At 39.4% G+C, this 17,657-nt stretch overlaps 1 protein-coding gene and 1 pseudogene across 1 annotated transcript; both read right to left on the reverse strand.

The window, feature by feature from the left end:
* Nucleotides 1–2,194: 2,194 nt before the first annotated feature.
* Nucleotides 2,195–4,487, reverse strand: LOC149812823 (peroxidase pseudogene; annotated as a pseudogene).
* An 8,869-nt stretch (nucleotides 4,488–13,356) lies between these two features.
* On the reverse strand, nucleotides 13,357–16,187 carry LOC149812824 (peroxidase 4-like). Its single transcript, XM_089991999.1, has 4 exons — nucleotides 15,922–16,187; nucleotides 15,165–15,356; nucleotides 14,462–14,627; nucleotides 13,357–13,956 (listed from the first exon to the last, which is right to left on the reverse strand). Exons 1-4 carry the CDS (start codon nucleotides 16,126–16,128, stop codon nucleotides 13,565–13,567), a joined length of 957 nt encoding a protein of 318 aa, XP_089848125.1. The 5' UTR covers nucleotides 16,129–16,187; the 3' UTR covers nucleotides 13,357–13,564.
* Nucleotides 16,188–17,657: the final 1,470 nt, after the last annotated feature.

A 17,657-nucleotide genomic window follows, 5' to 3' on the forward strand; every position in this document is an offset into this window, starting at 1 on the left:
TAGTGAATACTTATTAAAATGCATTGTTACTATTAAAAAATAAAAAAATTAATAAAATGTCCTTACTGAAAATATGGTGCCATGGAGCTATAATTGTATAACACATAAGTATACACTTGTTTGCGAGTAATATCATTAATGGGGATAATTGACATGCATCTACAACATGACCTTTTCTCAATAATGTAGAATCATGTGTTGCAGCACCAACAACTTCTTCATAATTTCTTTCAGGTCGGTTAAAGTGTTTTTCTATACTACTTAAATATCTTGAGCAGAAAGTTAGGCATTCTTCAGCTAAGTACCTATTTGTAATTGAGCTTTCTGGTTGACTTCTATTCTTTACATAACATTTAAGCTTCAATAAGAACCTATAATAATTAATGAGTAAAAAATTAATTATATTTATAATTTATGGTCATCAAATCATAGAAAAATATTAATACATACCTTTCAATGTGATAATCCAATGGTATTATACTGGCCCCCAATCTAACCTCCTCTGCTAGGTGAATGGGTAGATGAACCATTACATCAAAGAATGAAGGTGAAAAGATCTTTTCCAAATGGCATAATACTAATGTTATTTGTTCCTCTAATTGACTTATTGCATTATCTTTTACAACTTTAGAATATAATTTCTTGAAAAAGCCACACAACTCAATCAACATTGCACTTATCTCTTTTGGTAAGGAATGTTGTAAAGCTAAGAGAAGGAATTAATGCATTAACATGTGACAATCATGACTCTTCAAACCCGAAATCTTATGTTCTTTTAGTTGCACACATCTAAAGATATTTGCTGAATAACCGTATGAAACCTTTAAACTGTTTAACATTTTGAAAAAAAATGAATTTTCTTTTCTACTCATAGCAAAGCATGTAGTAGGCAAAACATTTTTTCCTGCTGCATTGTATTATGGATGAAGCACATGTTTTATATTCAATTCTTGAAAATCTAGACGAGCATTTAAATGGTTCTTTGACTTTTTGCCTAAATTCAATAGTGTTCAAACTATCTCGTCACATACATGTTTCTCAATATTACATTCAAATTATGGCATAGTCAATTATGCATCTAGTATGGCAACTAAAAAAATCCCTTTTTTCTCCATTGATATGTAAGTCCATGTCTTCGCTTGCCAAGTCATTTTCAATACAAGATGTCATGTTATCTGATTGATGTACCACATAAGTACGAGACTTTCTAATAGGAGCACTTCTTAATTTAATATTGCCATCAAAAGATTGTTCCTCCGAAATCTATGGTTATGAGACAATTTCTACACTTTTATTCTTTTCTGATATTTTCCATTTTTTCATCATTCAGCTTCTAGTTATTTTTAGTTTTTACTAGATTTTGAAGTTCATGGTTTGGGATCAAATTCCCATAGGCTTTTTGGACATGTTAACATGGCCAGACAGTGAAATAGGAAAGGTAGAGTGGGTCAAACCTGGTCCACTACCCAGTGAGGCTGTCAACATGTCAGACCCTCACTAAAATGGGTGGTCCAAACCATGATCCGACTAAGTGATGCAGGTATCAGAACTGGTTTCGTGTCCTACCAGATTTTTTATAAGAAAACTATACCCAGATCCGATATCAATTGCATAAACCAGATCCAGTCTATACCTGGTAAAATAATATTTTTTAAGTTTTTTATATTGAAAAATTATGGATCTTAATCAGAACTCGGGTCAGATCTAGGTTTAGTATAAAATTACAAACCATACCCGACCCATTTAACAGTCAGACCTCAGGGGTCCAACCAGGATATTTAATTAGAGCCCCTAACCAAATCCTGACCCTATAGGACCTGGTACATGTCTGCATCAGGTCATACTTGATTCATTGACACCCATACTTCCTAGACTTAGTACAAGTGACATGATGTAACTAAAATTGCTTACCTCCTCCCTGGTCTCTACATAGAGCAAGACGGGTCATGGATCCAGATCTTGGTTCCAGGTCTACTAGAATCCAACTCTCAATATGAAAATGAAAATCTTTAAGTGCAGAAATCCAAATTATCCATTGCAGAGGCTTAAACAACCAAAGGCACAATCCTTAGAAAGCAAAATTTGAGAAAAACAAAAAAAAAAAAACGTCAAAAGGCCCAAATGTCTAGAGTCTAGACTCCCACACATTTAATCAAACTCTCCTAGTGCATCCAAAAGAGCACTTCAGATCTTCTCAATTGACAGCCCTACAATTAGTCTTGATTTCACCATTGGATCCAGTAAGAGGTTTGATGTCTCCCATCTTGATCATGGCGGCGGTGAAGTTTGCATTGAAGGCGTCAGCATTTTCACGGTAAGTTTAAACTTGGGAGTCAGTAGATCCACCATTGAACAATTCTTGATCGAAATTAAGGAGGCCCGTCGTAGCAACCAGGTTCTTGAAATAGTTGTTGTCAAAGAATGTTGGGGTCTGTATGTCAAGAGGTGCCAAATTGTTGTCCCTTGAGCCTACATTGCTAGGGCAGTTGGCTTGCCTTGTGCTGGCAAAGAAACTGTCTAAGTTGGTCTCATTGTATATATGGTTTCTAAAGTTAGTGCACCTTGCCTAGCCAATAGTATGGGCCCTTGCTTTCACAAATTAACAGAGAGAGAGAGAGAGAGAGAGAGAGAGAGAGAGAGAGAGATACCTGACAATGCAACCATATCTTGGACAAAAAGTCCCTGGGCTCCATAGCTAGAGATGAGTCTGGGAAGATTACTGGTTGAAGGTGGGATGTTGGTGTTAGCTGCAGCCTGGCTTGTTGTCCTTGCATCCCTTCTTCCAAGATTCACAACCCAACTAGGTCCTCCCAACGGTTTCAGAGTCACATAATTCACACGAGTACTTTTATACATTAAGATTAAAAGTTCATGTTCTAAATTGTCAAACTCCCAAAATGCTTTATGTGGTGCACTCTTTGGGCTCACTAAGGTGCCAAACTAATTGTTTGTAGTTAAATCAATGGCTACTGCCAACCCACAAGGTCTCTGCCCACATGGTGAGGTGGGTTCATTCAAGGAGTTCAAGTTGAAGGATGTTGTGAGTATGATACCCAAGGTGCACATCCTTTACCGCAAACCCGAAGCCAAAAAGTACTCATGGAGTTTTACACTGTAGGCATTGAAACAAAGCCCCAATCAATGTGTCACCTGTGACGCGACCCACAATGAAGTCACCTCTAGCTGGTTGCCTCAGTAGCACTGCCACGCCAGTGCAAGCCACGACAGAAGGCTGCAGCTGCCAACGTGGGTTTCAGCATGTGCCAACAACTCAGCCACCTCAGCTTGACCAGGTTCAGCGAAGTCAAGCAAGTACTAACGGGCAGTGGAGAGAGCGCCAAGTCAGCAGGACCAGATTCAATGCATGGGTGTTTGGGGTGCCAAGGCAAGAACGGGCCAGGTTCAGCTCATGGGAGTTGTTTTGGTTGGGGACCACTTGGAAGAGCGGTATCCGGTTTATGGTATCCAGTTTTCCTCAGCATATAAATAAGGCTCTTGTGTACTCATTTTGTATCTTTGGAATAATTGAATTCAAATTGACTTCGGTCTTGGAGAGTCTCGTCTCTTGGTGCCTTATGCATTCGGTTCTTCTTTTGGAAAAATTCGGGACTGACGTGCGCGTCATTCCTTGGGCCAATTGCTACTAGTCTGAAGCTAGTACAATTGGATTTGAATCCAGTCAAGTGCTTCAAGCCTAGACTTGATTCAGCGCACATACAACATTTCTGCGGATCCTTTGCAAATACATGCTGCTGAGAAGATGTCAAGAGCGCACATTCTCATCCGAAGAATCGATGAGCTCCTGACTTGTCTGTCATCTATTTCAGTTTGATTCGGCAAAGAAATTCACTTCGTTGCATGTGATCTACTTACCGGATCTACGTGAACTTCCATCAGCCATTCGACGAGCGTTTTGTTGCTTTGCGAGATCTTTCATTATGTCCGTAGACGTAAGAAGGTTTCTTGGCTAGAAGACACCGTCCAACTGTTGCAGAGGAGGTTTAATGCCTCTGGTTCGATGATCCTTCAGAATTCAGTCAGAGGCTCAAGATTGGTCTTGCGTCGTGACAATCATCTTATTGATTGTGCCGCACTCTGCGCACGCCGTCAGTCACGCACATTCACTGCACGATGCAGCATATTAGACGCACTACACGCACGCGTTCCGCGCACCACAGCGCACGCGCTTGCCACGCCTATGCTCAACACTGTCGTGCAAACATCCCTCAGTGCACAACTTCTGTCGCGCACTGTCTGTCCACCATGTGCCTTCTGCCTTACCGCGCGCACCACTGTCGCACGTCACACTACCGTGCAAACCTCTCCAAGCGCAAAACCTCTGCCACGTGTTGTTTGCTTACTGCACGCCCGATCGCCAGCAACACGTACTGCCCGCCGCCTGCTACGTCTGCCTCACAACCTCCCTGAGCGCTTGCTGCACTGCACCATGCCTGTCCACCTAGCCACGCACTGCCACACCCGTGCATCTCTTCTGCGCCACACGCCTCACCCCTGCAACAACTCTATCGTGTGCCTTTCTGCACTTGCCTAGTGCAGTGCCCTGTAACTTGCCTGTGTAAGCTTGTCCTGCATGACAGCTCGAGCGAAGAACCTCCCTGCTGTGTGAGCAGTGTGTAGGTGCTGTCTTGAGTGGCAGCACTAGTTGTATAGACCGATCAGCCAGTTCAAGTGTGTAGATTAGCTTGCTTCATAAGAGCCTTGTAATCTAGCAAGTTAGTTAGACAAAACCCCTTGATAGCCTTGTAATAATGTAGATGCTATAGTAGAAGCACACTCACTAGCACATACCATCAGAAGTGGCGCCTCACACTGGATCTCAAAAGAAGAAAGAGCAATAACATCTTGCTCTCCAACACGAATCTTCTGTGCAAATCAATTGGGTAAAGGAAAAGCAAGGGCCTAACCTTCGTAAAAAGGATCCTAAAAATATGGTCTCACCACCTCCCAGCTTGTACGAGAGGGGTTCCATAGAGGGCTTAAGTGCTCCGGGTATTTGATGCAGCCAATCACATCACAACATTGCATGGGGCCAACAACAACATATTGCAGGCCCCACATTAAATGTTGTCCTGTGATTGGCTGCATCAAATACCCGGAACACTTAATTAAGCGTTCCCTGGATCTCCTCTTGGGCTCATAATGGGATGCTCAAACCAAACTGGTGGTTTGTTGCCGTTATTAAAAAATAAATCGTTAACGCAAAGAAAACAATAATAAGAAGTGTTAGGAAGCAATGTGTCAATAGAATCCATTTACATGTAAAAAAGTGGATCTGACATGTGCTTTTCACCGCCCAATTCTATATCTGAAATCAAATCCGTTTTGCCCACATCCCATTAGTTGGATATGGTATGAGCTACATCCAATCCGAAAGCGAACCGTTTATATCCCTAGCACTGGGTCAGCATCAGTCTTCTACATAGCTCTAAGGAAGCTAATGGGTCAGGCTTGTCTTCACTACTCGATCTGATCCAAAGCTCAATATACGGGTATGAGCATAAAAAGGTGTTCTTAGGTGTTATTTTTTAGCCCGACTCAAGGAATATGCCATGACTATGATTTTTGTTGGATGCTCGACCTGACTTTGTTGACCCCAAGTTTTCTTATGTATATATGTAAATATATATATATTCTAAATACTTTTAAATTATGCGGGCTAAATGGATTTCATTTTCTCAACCAAACATAACTCAAGCACGAACTCGAGTTGTTTTGGTGGGTTTGGGTTCACCCTGACTGTCAAATACCGACCAGTTGATAGCTAGCCCTACTTCTCTCCTATGCAACTTTGAAATGGTGCTTCAGTGTAAAAAAAGATAGCTTCTATTTGACTCAAAGAAAACTGGGGTTACACAAACCCTTACCAGTTATATAGTCATAACATTTGAGATTGGAACTTGCAACGTTCCAACACAATGTGATGGGCACTAACTGCTCCTGCCAGACAAGCAGTGCCCCCATTGATTAATTGCTTGATTTAATCATTTTGCAATTATCAATATTTGATTAGTTCAAAGTGGAAATTAAAGCATGCTTTTCCCTTTGATCAAAATGAACATCACAAACAGAGCCAAAAAAGGACTCTAGGCTCTAACACTGAAGGTACCCCTCAATCATGAATTGATTTGCAGAAGCGTTGTGTGAACCTAGAATCATACATCGTAAAACTATCTTAGATTCTGATTCATGTGATCTAATCCGAACGAACTCTGTGATATCTCATATGGTATGACACATAATGTGAAGAGACCTATCTTGTCTACAATTATGTAATGATAAGCTTAATTGGAGACAGACTCCTAAACACATTAGGTTATTATCCCCAAACCTTATATAATGGTCTTCTCTTGAGATTCTCCATAAGTTAGAAAGAGAGTTCAATTCCTCTCTCATTAGGTTTAGTGAAAGAAAAAGAGTCAGATATACAGGTTCTGAAAAATCATACTGTTAACGATCTACCAGAACACCTATGCTTTCAGGTAGGCTTCCTCATCAAGTTTGGTTTCAGTTTTTGTTTCAATGATTTAGCGAGAACATGTAAATCAGCCCTCTTTGGTTTTCGGTGAATTTCTAAATCTAACAATTGGTATCAGAGCGCATGTTCCCGTTGAATCGTTGAAACATACATTTTTTATTATATGTTTCATTTTCTTTCAATGCCGATCTGATCCAATCGACGTCAAGGCGCTAATGAAAAAGGGTCGATCGACCCTTCTTGTGTTGTTCGGTCGTGCCCTAACGTAGAGAGAATCGACCGATCCTCTCTCTTCAAGACATTAGACACCAACAAAGGAGTTTGGCCCCCATTTAGGGTGTCGAACGGGAAGGGCCGTGAGACCCTTCTCTTTTGCTGTCAATCAGATGGAAGGGTCATTCGGTCGTTCCCCATTTTTTTTGTTGGTCGGACGGAGTGCGGTAGAGAGCCCTCTATTTTTCAAACCGTCAGATGGTGGAAGAGGGCCCTCTGCCACTTTAGATGCTGGACGTCGGACGAAGAACTGTCGCCACTATGGATAACCAGATGGCATAGGCGAGTGGACAATTTGTCCAAGCGTTGTCAGGATTGACATTGCTTTTTTGGCCAACGCCGATGAGCTTCTCAGGCGACGTCTTTTGCGTTTTGGATTGACCATCCACTTGTTGGACATCAGGATCCAGATCGATCGTCGATCAAGAGGGGTTCAGCATCGGGATCGATCTTAGACGAGTCAGCATGGGGCAAAAGCAGATTCTTGGCCAGATGAAAGGGGGTTTCCCTTTCTTTTGCATCATCGACCATTAAGAGTTCTATGGCTGGTCGAATCACTGACCGACGTTGTAGCTCCCCACTCTGTTCGGCGGATCGACTTGGTTTTTGGTCGAGCAATCGACAATTGATAATGACATGGGGCCTACGAACCGCCCCAAGCCACCGCGTGTGATTTTTTTCAGAGCCGGACATGACCAGCATTGGTGTGCATGGCATCCGGCTCATGCTAGCCACCATCGTTGGATGCATTGAGGTCAACGACTGCCATTCACAACCTCAGTTCTGACCTAAGGTCAGTCAAGACCGGTTCGATTTCCAAGACTGATCTGGTGCACTTTCGGTGACCTAGTCAAGTTGGGTGGTTCGATCGTTGGTTGGACCGGTTCGTCCATGCTTAAGTGGTTCAACCCTTTAGCTGACTAGACCACGGCCGATTCAGTCATTTGGTTTTGGTTGACCCGGCCTCCTGTGCACATGGCTGGTTTGGCCATTTGGTTTTGGTCGACTCGGTGCTCTGTGCACATAGCCGGTTCAGCTAGGCTAGGGCCGTTTTGGTGTCCATACATAAGATATGTTTGGTCCTGTGTCTTACTAGGCTTAGGCATCTAAGGTGGCCAAAACTGAGTTTGATAACCGATTGGGTCAAACTAGATATGGTCTTGTTCAGAGAAGGGGCTACTAACCAGTTTAATTCCCATTTGGTTTTGGGGGCAAATCTGAGTCAAGCCGCAGTATTGTGCAGGTCAGGTTTGGTAGGACTCTACCCGGTGGTGCAGACCTACACCCGGTTGTTATGTGCTGGGTTTGACCCGATCCGGGTCAGACCTATTCTTGGATCCGCAAGTGGGTCCGGCCAGGCTCGATTGGCTGGACCTATGCACTATGTATTATAAAAAAAATTTGAGGATTTTATAAGGCTATTTGGAATTCATTATGAGTTATTTTGGTGGGTCGATATTCGATTACTTTTCGGCCCATGTATATTATTATGCTTGCCTTATTGTTCATGTGCATCTATTGACATATTTAAACATTGATATTGTTTTTTATTCTGGGTCCAATATTTTAAATTGAATTAATTGAATCAATATGTTGCTGAAATAACTTTTGTTGTTTAGATTAGTTTATTTTGAAATATTGTGATGCTTATATATTTTTGGTTCATGTAAATAGTGATCAGCTTAAAGAAATATTACTATTTGGTTGAGCCCAAATATATAATTTCAATAATAAATAGAGGATAATTATTCGGTTTTTTATGTGAATAATGAGTCGATCCAAAGAAAATCTCATTGTTTGACACTTCTGTCCAAAGACTAAGTGTCAATATTGTATTGGGTATCTTGTAATAAGGTTCACCATTGTTTAAATATGTTATTTTATGTTATTGCATATGAGAAATGTATGTTAATCATAAGTTTGTTTGTTCTTTATTCAGTTAATACCTCTGCTTTAATGATATCTGCAAACATTAATTTTATCCCTATTTTGAGTGGTTTCAATTTCAAGAACTGGAAAGAGAACGTTATGATTGTTTTTAGATGCATAGATTTGGATCTTGCACTGCAAGAAGATCAATCTCCCGCTCTTACGGATAGGAGTTCTACTGAGGATAAAAAAAACTCTGAGCGGTGAGATCAATCTAATCACATGAGTCTCGTGATCATGAAACATGCAATTCTTGAATTCTTTAGGGGTACCATGTTCGAAGAGGTAAATGATAAACATTTTTTTAAAGAAATTGGAAAAAGTTTTGCAAAAAATGAAAAGGCTAAGATAAGTACTCTTATTTCGAGTCATGTTTCAATAAGGTATAAGGGCAAAGGAAACATTCAGGAGTATATCATGGAGATGTCTCATCTTGCTTCAAAACTCATGGTACTAAGGTTAGAGTTGTCTGAGGACTTACTCGTGTACATGGTTTTGATATTCTTTCTTATACAATATAGTCAGTTTAAGATCAGTTATAACTACCAGAAGAAAAAATAAACTCTTGATGAGCTCATTTCACACTATGTGCAAGAAGAGAAAATGATGAATAAAGAGAAGACTGAGAGTGCTCATTTGGCAGTAACCTCTAAAGATAGGTTAAAAAAAAAACTAAGAAAGTTGCAGTTAACCCTCAATCGTAGAAGAAACAGAAAAGACATCAGGACTTAAAGTCTAGTTGTTTCTTTTATAAAGAGGAGGGTCACATGAAAAAGGATTGTATCAAGTATCATGCCTGGCGTGAGAAGAAAGATACACTTCTTAGTTTGGTTTGTTCTAAAATTAATTTGACTTATGTACCCGAACACACTTGGTGGATGGATTCTGGTGCTATCACTCACATAAGTATGTCTATGCATGGTTGTCTAAGTTGTCAAGCTCCAATTGATGTTGAAAGACTCATCTATGTGGGCGATGACAAAACAATTGAAGTTAAGGCAACAGAGATATTTAGATTGTTATTAAAGACTGAAAATTATTTAGATTTGAAAGAAATATTTATTGTGTCATCCTTTAGGCAAAATTTGATTTCTATTTCAATTTTGGATAAATATGGTTATACTTGTTTATTTAGAAATAATAAATTTAAATTATTTCTTCATTCAAATCTTATTGAGACTAGTTCTTTATCTGCAGTTGATAACATTTATTTGCTTGATACTATTGTCTCATTTAATGAAACCTTGCAATTAAGTTTTTGTGGTATAAAACAAAAATTAACAAAAGAGAATTTTGCTTTATTATAGCACAAGCACTTAAGCCATATTTCTAAACAAAGAATTGAAAGACTTATGTCAAGTGAGGTTCTTGATTCCCTTGATTTCATTGACTTTCAGGTTCATGTTGAATGTATAAAAGAAAAACGAATAAACATAAAGAAATTAGGTGCTGAAATGTGAACAAACATCTTAGAATTAATCCATACTTATATTTGTGAACCATTCCCTACGGCTTCTTGAAATGGTCAACAATATTTTATTACATTTATAGATGACTATTCTTGTTATGGGTATCTATATATAATTTATGAAGTCTCAATCCTTGGATGTGTTCAAATTGTTTAAGGCCAAAGTTGAAAACCAACTTGGCAAATGAATTAAGGTCATCAGATCTGAACATGGTGGTAAGTACTATAGCAGATATGATGGATCAGGAGAACAACGTCTAGGGCCTTTTGCTAAATTCTTAGAGGAATGTGGGATTGTCCCTTAGTATATCACGTCAAACATTCTAGCATGAATGATGTTGCTGAAAGATGAAATATGACTCTTAAGGATATAGTAATGAGTATGATTTCTCATTTCACCTTACCAGAGTCCTTCTGGAGAGAAGCATTAAAGACTGCAACTTATGTTTTGAATAAGGTACCCTCTAAAGCAGTAACCAAGACCCCATATGAATTGTTGGTAGGCCAAAAACCTAGATGAAACATTTTTATATTTGGGGATGTCTAGCTGAGGCTAGGCTCTATAGGCTATATGAAAAGAAACTGAATTTTAGAATTGTTAGCTGCTATTTTGTTGGGTATTTTGAAAGGTCTAGGAGCTATAAGTTTTATGACCCTGCGAATAAGTCTTTTTTCGAAATGAGAATGACTTGTTTATTTGAGGGTGCTAAGTTTGTAAGAGTGATAAAGTAAAAGACATTGCTTTTGAAAAAGAGTCTCTTTGTCTTCTTACAATTATGAATCATAATAATTAGATTTCCATTCCTAACATTGTTTCCACAAATTCAGATCAAGGTAATGCTTTAGATCTCCCTATCCAAAATCAAGCTTTTACTTCTGTAGTTCAAACTCAAGAAACACCTCAAGAGCCAGTGTCATTAAAAAAATCTGCTTGAGAGAGAAGAAGGACAATTTCAGATGATTATATTGTCTTTCTACAAGAACATAAGGGTGATACTGGCCTAATGGAAGATGGTCTAATCTACCACTATCAAGACACAAAAAGTTCTAACTCTCAAAAGTGGAATGAAGTAATCTATGAAGAGATTAAATCCATGAGGAATAATGATGCGTGAGATCTTTTCTCATTACTTGAAGGTGTGAAACCTGTTGGTTGCAAAAGGATATTTAAAACCAAAAGGGATTCAAAGGGTAACATGGAAAGATATAATGTTTGTCTTGCTGCAAAAGGGTTTACTTAAGAGAAATGCATTGACTACATAAAGACTTTCTCTCCGGTTTTTACGAAAGACTCTTTCAGGATTATGATGGCACTTGTGTCTCATCATGACTTAGAGTTACATCATATGAATGTTAAGACTACATTCCTTAATGGAAACATCGATGAGATAATATACATGGTACAATCAAAATATTTTGTCTTAGGCGATGCCAAGAAAATGGTTTGCAAACTAAAAAAATTCATCTATGGACTTAAGTAAACTTTTCATCAGTGGTATCATAAATTTTATCAAGTTGTCCTCTCATTTAGTTTTGAGATGAATGTGGTTGATGAATGCATATACCATAAGTTCAGTAGGAGTAAATTTATTTTGTTGGTTTTGTATGTGGATGACATATTGCTTGCCAGTAATGATATAGGCATACTGTACAAAACCAAGCGATTTCTGATAAAAAATTGAAATGAAAGATCTTGGGGATGCCTCTTTTGTATTAGGGATCCAGATACATCGAGACTATTTTCGGGGTGTTCTTGGATCATTACAAAAGCGCTATATCGAAAGGATTCTGGAAATGTATGGCATGGAGGATTGCAAACCAAAAGATACTCTTGTTGCTAAAAGAGACAAGTTTAGTCTCGCTCAGTGCCCCAAACACAAGTATAAAATTAAGGTTATGGAACAGATTTTCTATACATCTACTGTGAGGAGTCTTATATATGCTCATGTATGTATGCGTCTGAATTTAACATACATTGTTGGGATGTTAGGCAGATATCTTAGTAACCCAGATGTGGATCATTGAAATGTAGCCAAATAGGTTATGCGATATTTGCAGAAAACAAAAGGTTATATGCTCACATACAGGAAGTCAGATCAGTTCGAGATCATTGGGTATTCTAATTCTGACTTTACAGGATGCTAAGACAGTCGCAGATCTACATCAGTTTATATTTTTCTGTTGGTCGGGTTGCTATTTTTTGAAGGACTGCCAAATAGACACTCATTGTTTCTTTCAGTATGGTAGCAGAATTTGCAGCTTGTTATGAGACATTCAACCATGGGATATGACTATGTAATTTTGTCAAAGGGCTGCGGATTTTGGATAATGTTGAAAGACCGCTAAAGTCATTTTGTGACAATAATTCAACAGTGCTATATTCTAATAACAATAGGAGCTCATCGAAGTCAAAGCATATTGACATTAACTTTCTTGTTAAAAAAGAGAGTGCATAATGCTCAAATATCGATGAGAGTTGATTGTTGTTGTTATGAGACAATTTCTAGACTTTATTATTTTCTGATATTTCCTGTTTTTCCATAATTTAGTTTCTAGTTATTTTTGGTTTTTACTAGATTTCAAAGTTCATGGTTCGGGATCAAATTCCCGTAGGCTTTTTAGACAGGTTCACATGGCCCAAGAGTGAAACAGGTAAGGCAGAGTGGGGTCAGACTTGGCCAAGGACCCACAAAGACCTTTCCAGTACCCAGTAGAGTTGCCAACGGGTCATACCCCCACTAAAATGGGTGAGTCCAAACCTGGATCCGACTAACTGATGAGGGTATCGGAAATGGATTTGTGTCCAACCAGATTTTTTTATAAGAAAAACTACACTCGGATCCGATAAGAATTACATAAACCAGATCCAGTCCATACCAGGTAAAATAATATTTTTTAAGTTTGTTACATTAAAAATTGCGGATCTTAATTGGAACTCGGGTTGGAGCCAAGTTTAGTATAAAATTTCATAAACTATACCTGACTCATTTAATAATCAGACCTTATGGGTCTGACCCAGATATTTAATCGGATCCCTTTTTTTAACCAAACCCTGGCCCTATAGGATCCGGTACAGGTCGGGATCTGGTCGTACCCGATCCGTTATCACCCCTACTTCCCAGACTTTCCAGGTCTACTAGCTAGGATCCAACAGAATCATCTCTCAATATGAAAATGAAAACCTTTAAGATTGCAGAAATCCAAATTATCCATTGCAGAGGCTTAAACAACCAAAGGCACAATCCCAACAAAACAAATTTTGAGAAAGAAGCGAAAAAAAAGGGGTAAAAGGCCCAAATGACTCAAATCCATACAACAACGCACTATAGACTCACACATTATGGTGTGGTTGCTAATCAAACTCTCCTAGTGCATCCAAAAGAGCACTTTAGGTCTTCTCAATTGATAACCCTGCAATTAGTCCTGATTTCACCATCACATCCAGTAAGAGGTTTGATGTCTCCCATGTTGATCATGGCGGTGATGAAGTCCGCGCTGAAGGCATCAGCGTTTTCACTGTAAGTTTGAACTTGGGAATCAGTGGATCCACCATTGAACAATTCTTGATCGGAATGAAGGAGGCCCCTCCTAGCAACCAGGTTCTTGAAGTAGCTGTTGTCAAAGAATGTTGGGGTCTGTATGTCAAGAGGTGCCAAATTGTTGTCCCCTGAGCCTGCAGTGCTAGGGCAGTTGGCTTGCCTTGTGCTGGCAAAGAAACTGTCTACGTTGGCCTCATTGTATATGTGGTTTCTAAAGGTGGTGCACCTTGCCTGGCCAATAGTATGGGCCCCTACTTTCACAAATTAACATGATGTTAGAGAGAGAGAGAGAGAGAGAGAGAGAGTATTACTTGATACATGACATGGGTGTCAACAAGTCGGGTATGACCTGATCTCAACCTGTACTGGATCTGATAGAATGCGGGTTTGGTAATAAAGGAGGTCGGATTAACAATTCGAGTTAGAGGCACGAAGTCTAATTAGTATATGGAGCAGGGTATGGTTTATGAAATTTCACAACTAGACCCGGGTTTGGCTTGAGTTCCAATTAAGGTCCACAACTTTTTAATTTAAGAAACATGAAAATTGTTGTTTTACTGGGTATGGCCCTGATCTAGTTAGTTCTATCCTTATAGGACTTGAGTATGGTTTCTTTCATAGTAGGTCTGGTAGGACCCAGTACCAGCACCTCAGAGTCAAATCCAGGTTTGAACCCACCACGGTTCGGTGAAGGTCTCACCCGTTGACATTGCTAAATTGAAAATATAACTGAGAGAGAGAGAGATTGTTTGATACCTGACAATGCAACCATATCTTGGGCAGAAAGTCCCTGGGCTCCATAGCTAGAGATGAGTCTGTCAAGATTACTGGTTGGAGGTGGGATGCTGGTGTTAGCTGCAGCCTGGCTTGCTGTCGTTGCATCCCTTCTTCCTAGCTTCACATCCCAACTAGGTCCTCCCAGCTGTATCAGAGTCACATAATTCACACGAGTACTTTTATACATTAGTCAAACTCCCTAAATGCTTTATGTGGCGCACTCTTTGGGCTCACCAAGGTGCCAAACTAATTGTTTGCAGTTAAATCAATGGCTACTGCTGGCCCACAAGAGCTTTATGTGGTGCACATCATTTACCTCAAGCCCGAAGCCAAAGAGTACTCGTGGTGTTTTACACTGTGGGCATCGAAACAGAGCCACAATCAATGTGTCACCTTCCGGCTCGTAAGAGAGGGGTTCCATGGAGTATGTGACTCAGCCGATCACATCACAGCATTGCATGGGACCAACTCAGCATATTGCAGGCCACACATTGAATGCTGTTATGTGATTGGCTGCGTCACATACCTGGAGCACTTAATCGCTCCCTGGATCTCCTCTTGGGCTCATAATGAGATGCCCAAACAAAACTGGTGGCTTCTCCACATTATTAAAAAAAAATCTTTACGCTAAGAAAACGATAATAAGAAGGGTTAGGAAGCAATGTATCAATAAAACACAGACCACAACAACTGAGTCTCTAGCACTGATGGCTAGGATGTCTGCACAAGAGACAACACCAGGGCAGACCTCCTCAACTGCAGCCTTGATACTGTCAATTACTTCAAACCCTCTAAGAGAGTTGACGTTTGGTGCAGCATTCTTCTCCCCAATGAATGTGGCGGTGTCGTCTAATAGAATAGAGCCATCGCATCCCTGCAAAGTCAAGCACACGAAAATCAACTTTTGTAAGAAAACCATAATAACCATAACCAATCCCAAGATAATTGAATCAATAAGTTGGTGTAGATAAGCTCTTTATGCAAGCCTACGTTAGAAAATAATCTAAAATAATCTTGTTGCAGTACTCCATGGGAATGTTTGGAAGTGGGAAGAAAATGTGAAGAATCTATATAAAAAACAAACAAACAGAACTTACATGCATTTCTAAACAAGAGAACTTTTCATATGACAATTTTCATATTCTTCCATGATTTTACCAGCTGTACATATGAAAAATTCCTCCATCTAAGGGGGATGAGAAATAATGGTGAAAATTTTCGTATCAGTGTATCCCATGATTGTCATATGATATGAACGGTCAAATTTCCTAAGAAAATTTTTATCAAATCCAAAAGTGGCATATGCAGCGTGTGCGATTTAGAGTTGGTGTAAACACATTAATATGGAAGCAATAGAGCCATCACGACCAGGTCTTCGTGCTGGGTGCAGTTTCTTCAGGTTATAAATCCAGAAAACTAAAGTGGTTAAAAGCACATACATTAACAAAGCAATCATGGAAGAAGAGGCGAAGAAGAGATGCGCCCATTCGATTCTCGTTAGCCACGGCCGACTCAACCTGAGATCGGATGGTGGAGAAGGCACTAGGACAAGAGCTATCATAGAAATCAGTGGTGAGTTGAGCAGAGGAGCTCCTCAAGAGGAGGCCAAAAATGGAGAGCGCAACTACAAGTGTGGAGGAGGCCATTGTTTGTGACAAGTAAAGAGCAGTTGCTTTTGTTTGCTAGGCACTACAAGACTTGGGGAAATGCTCAAGTTCCCTATTTATAACGGCTAGTCTTGAAATTTCAAAACGTGTGGACCATATGACTTGATGCAACTTTGGTCCCACACACTCTCTACCCAAAGCCATAGGCGGAGCTGGGGCCCAGTCCTGCCTCCCCCAAACAGTTAATTTTTTTTTTTTAAAAGCCCAGTCCTAGCCCAGCCCTGATTCCATATGAAATAGATTTTTATCCATTTTTGTAGCCCAGTCCTAGCCCAGCCCTGATTGCAGCAAATAGTTTGATTTGTCCATATGAAATAGATTTTTATTAATAATAGTAGTCATTTTTTATTTTATCTCAAAAAAAAAAAATTCGGGGCCGCTGCCCCCGAACCACCGACTATCAAACCAGTTTTTTTTTTTCCACACCCCTGTTTGCCCCCCTCCCCCACACATGAATCCTAGCTACGCCACTGCCTAAGGCCGATGACTGCTTCTTGGCATCTCACCAGACATATGGGCGTTTACATTCGTTATTTTAAACCCTGGTTTTAAAACTCGTTGACTCGTCATTCGGCTCGTCCTTGAGTTGACCTATGACTCAGTTGGGTCACGTCCATAACTTGACCGGGTCATATTAACTTTATTTTTTATAGTATTTTGTTAATATATTATTTATAGTATGCATTATATGATCTTTTATAATATATATATATATATATATATATATATGGTCAGAATTTAAAAATAAAACAAAAAATGCCAAAAAAACTCATTTAGCATGACTGCATTTCCTTATATACACACACATATATATATATATATATATATATGTGTGTGTGTGTGTGTGTGGGTGGGTGGGTATTGTTTGCTACCATCATGGGTAAGAAAACTAATATTGAAAAAATATGATATTTTATTTGTTTCTGTTTTTTACATATCTGACCTTGAGATGTAATTTATATATTAAGTTTAGTAGAAACTGACCTTTGGATAATGTTTTTCTTAAAACATCAGCTAACAATTATCAAATTTTAAACCTCAAAAAACATATTTTTATGTCAAAAAACTATGATCCAAGGGTTGATTTCAACTATTTTGATTACATTCACAAAGTCAGATTTGTCAAAACAATCTGGTTCCTTACCCATGAATTAGGTAGCACATGCTATCCCTAAAAGCACGTGAAAGAACAACTTTTTTTTTTAATAAAATGAGCCAACTTGTGATTGGCTCATAGAGCTTAGCTCGAGCTGTAGCTGGTGTTCACCCTTAATAGCTGTGCCCTAACATCCTGACCTTGGCTTGCTCGGCTCGTTAGGCTAGTTTCACCTGCACTTCCAAAAGGTGAAAGGTGAGCATATGTCGTCTAGCTAGATGGACCATTATTGCTTATCACTTGACTGTTTCTTTATTCTAAAATTTGGTTGGTCATAATTGTAGGTTTTGGTTGCTATCTTGGTGTATCAAAAGTCCAGGTTATACATAAATAAGGAAACGGACATCAAAGA

The sequence above is a fragment of the Nuphar pumila genome, chromosome 16 (assembly GCF_984573655.1).
Source record: "Nuphar pumila chromosome 16, dmNupPumi1.hap1.1, whole genome shotgun sequence".
Taxonomy (NCBI): domain Eukaryota; kingdom Viridiplantae; phylum Streptophyta; class Magnoliopsida; order Nymphaeales; family Nymphaeaceae; genus Nuphar; species Nuphar pumila.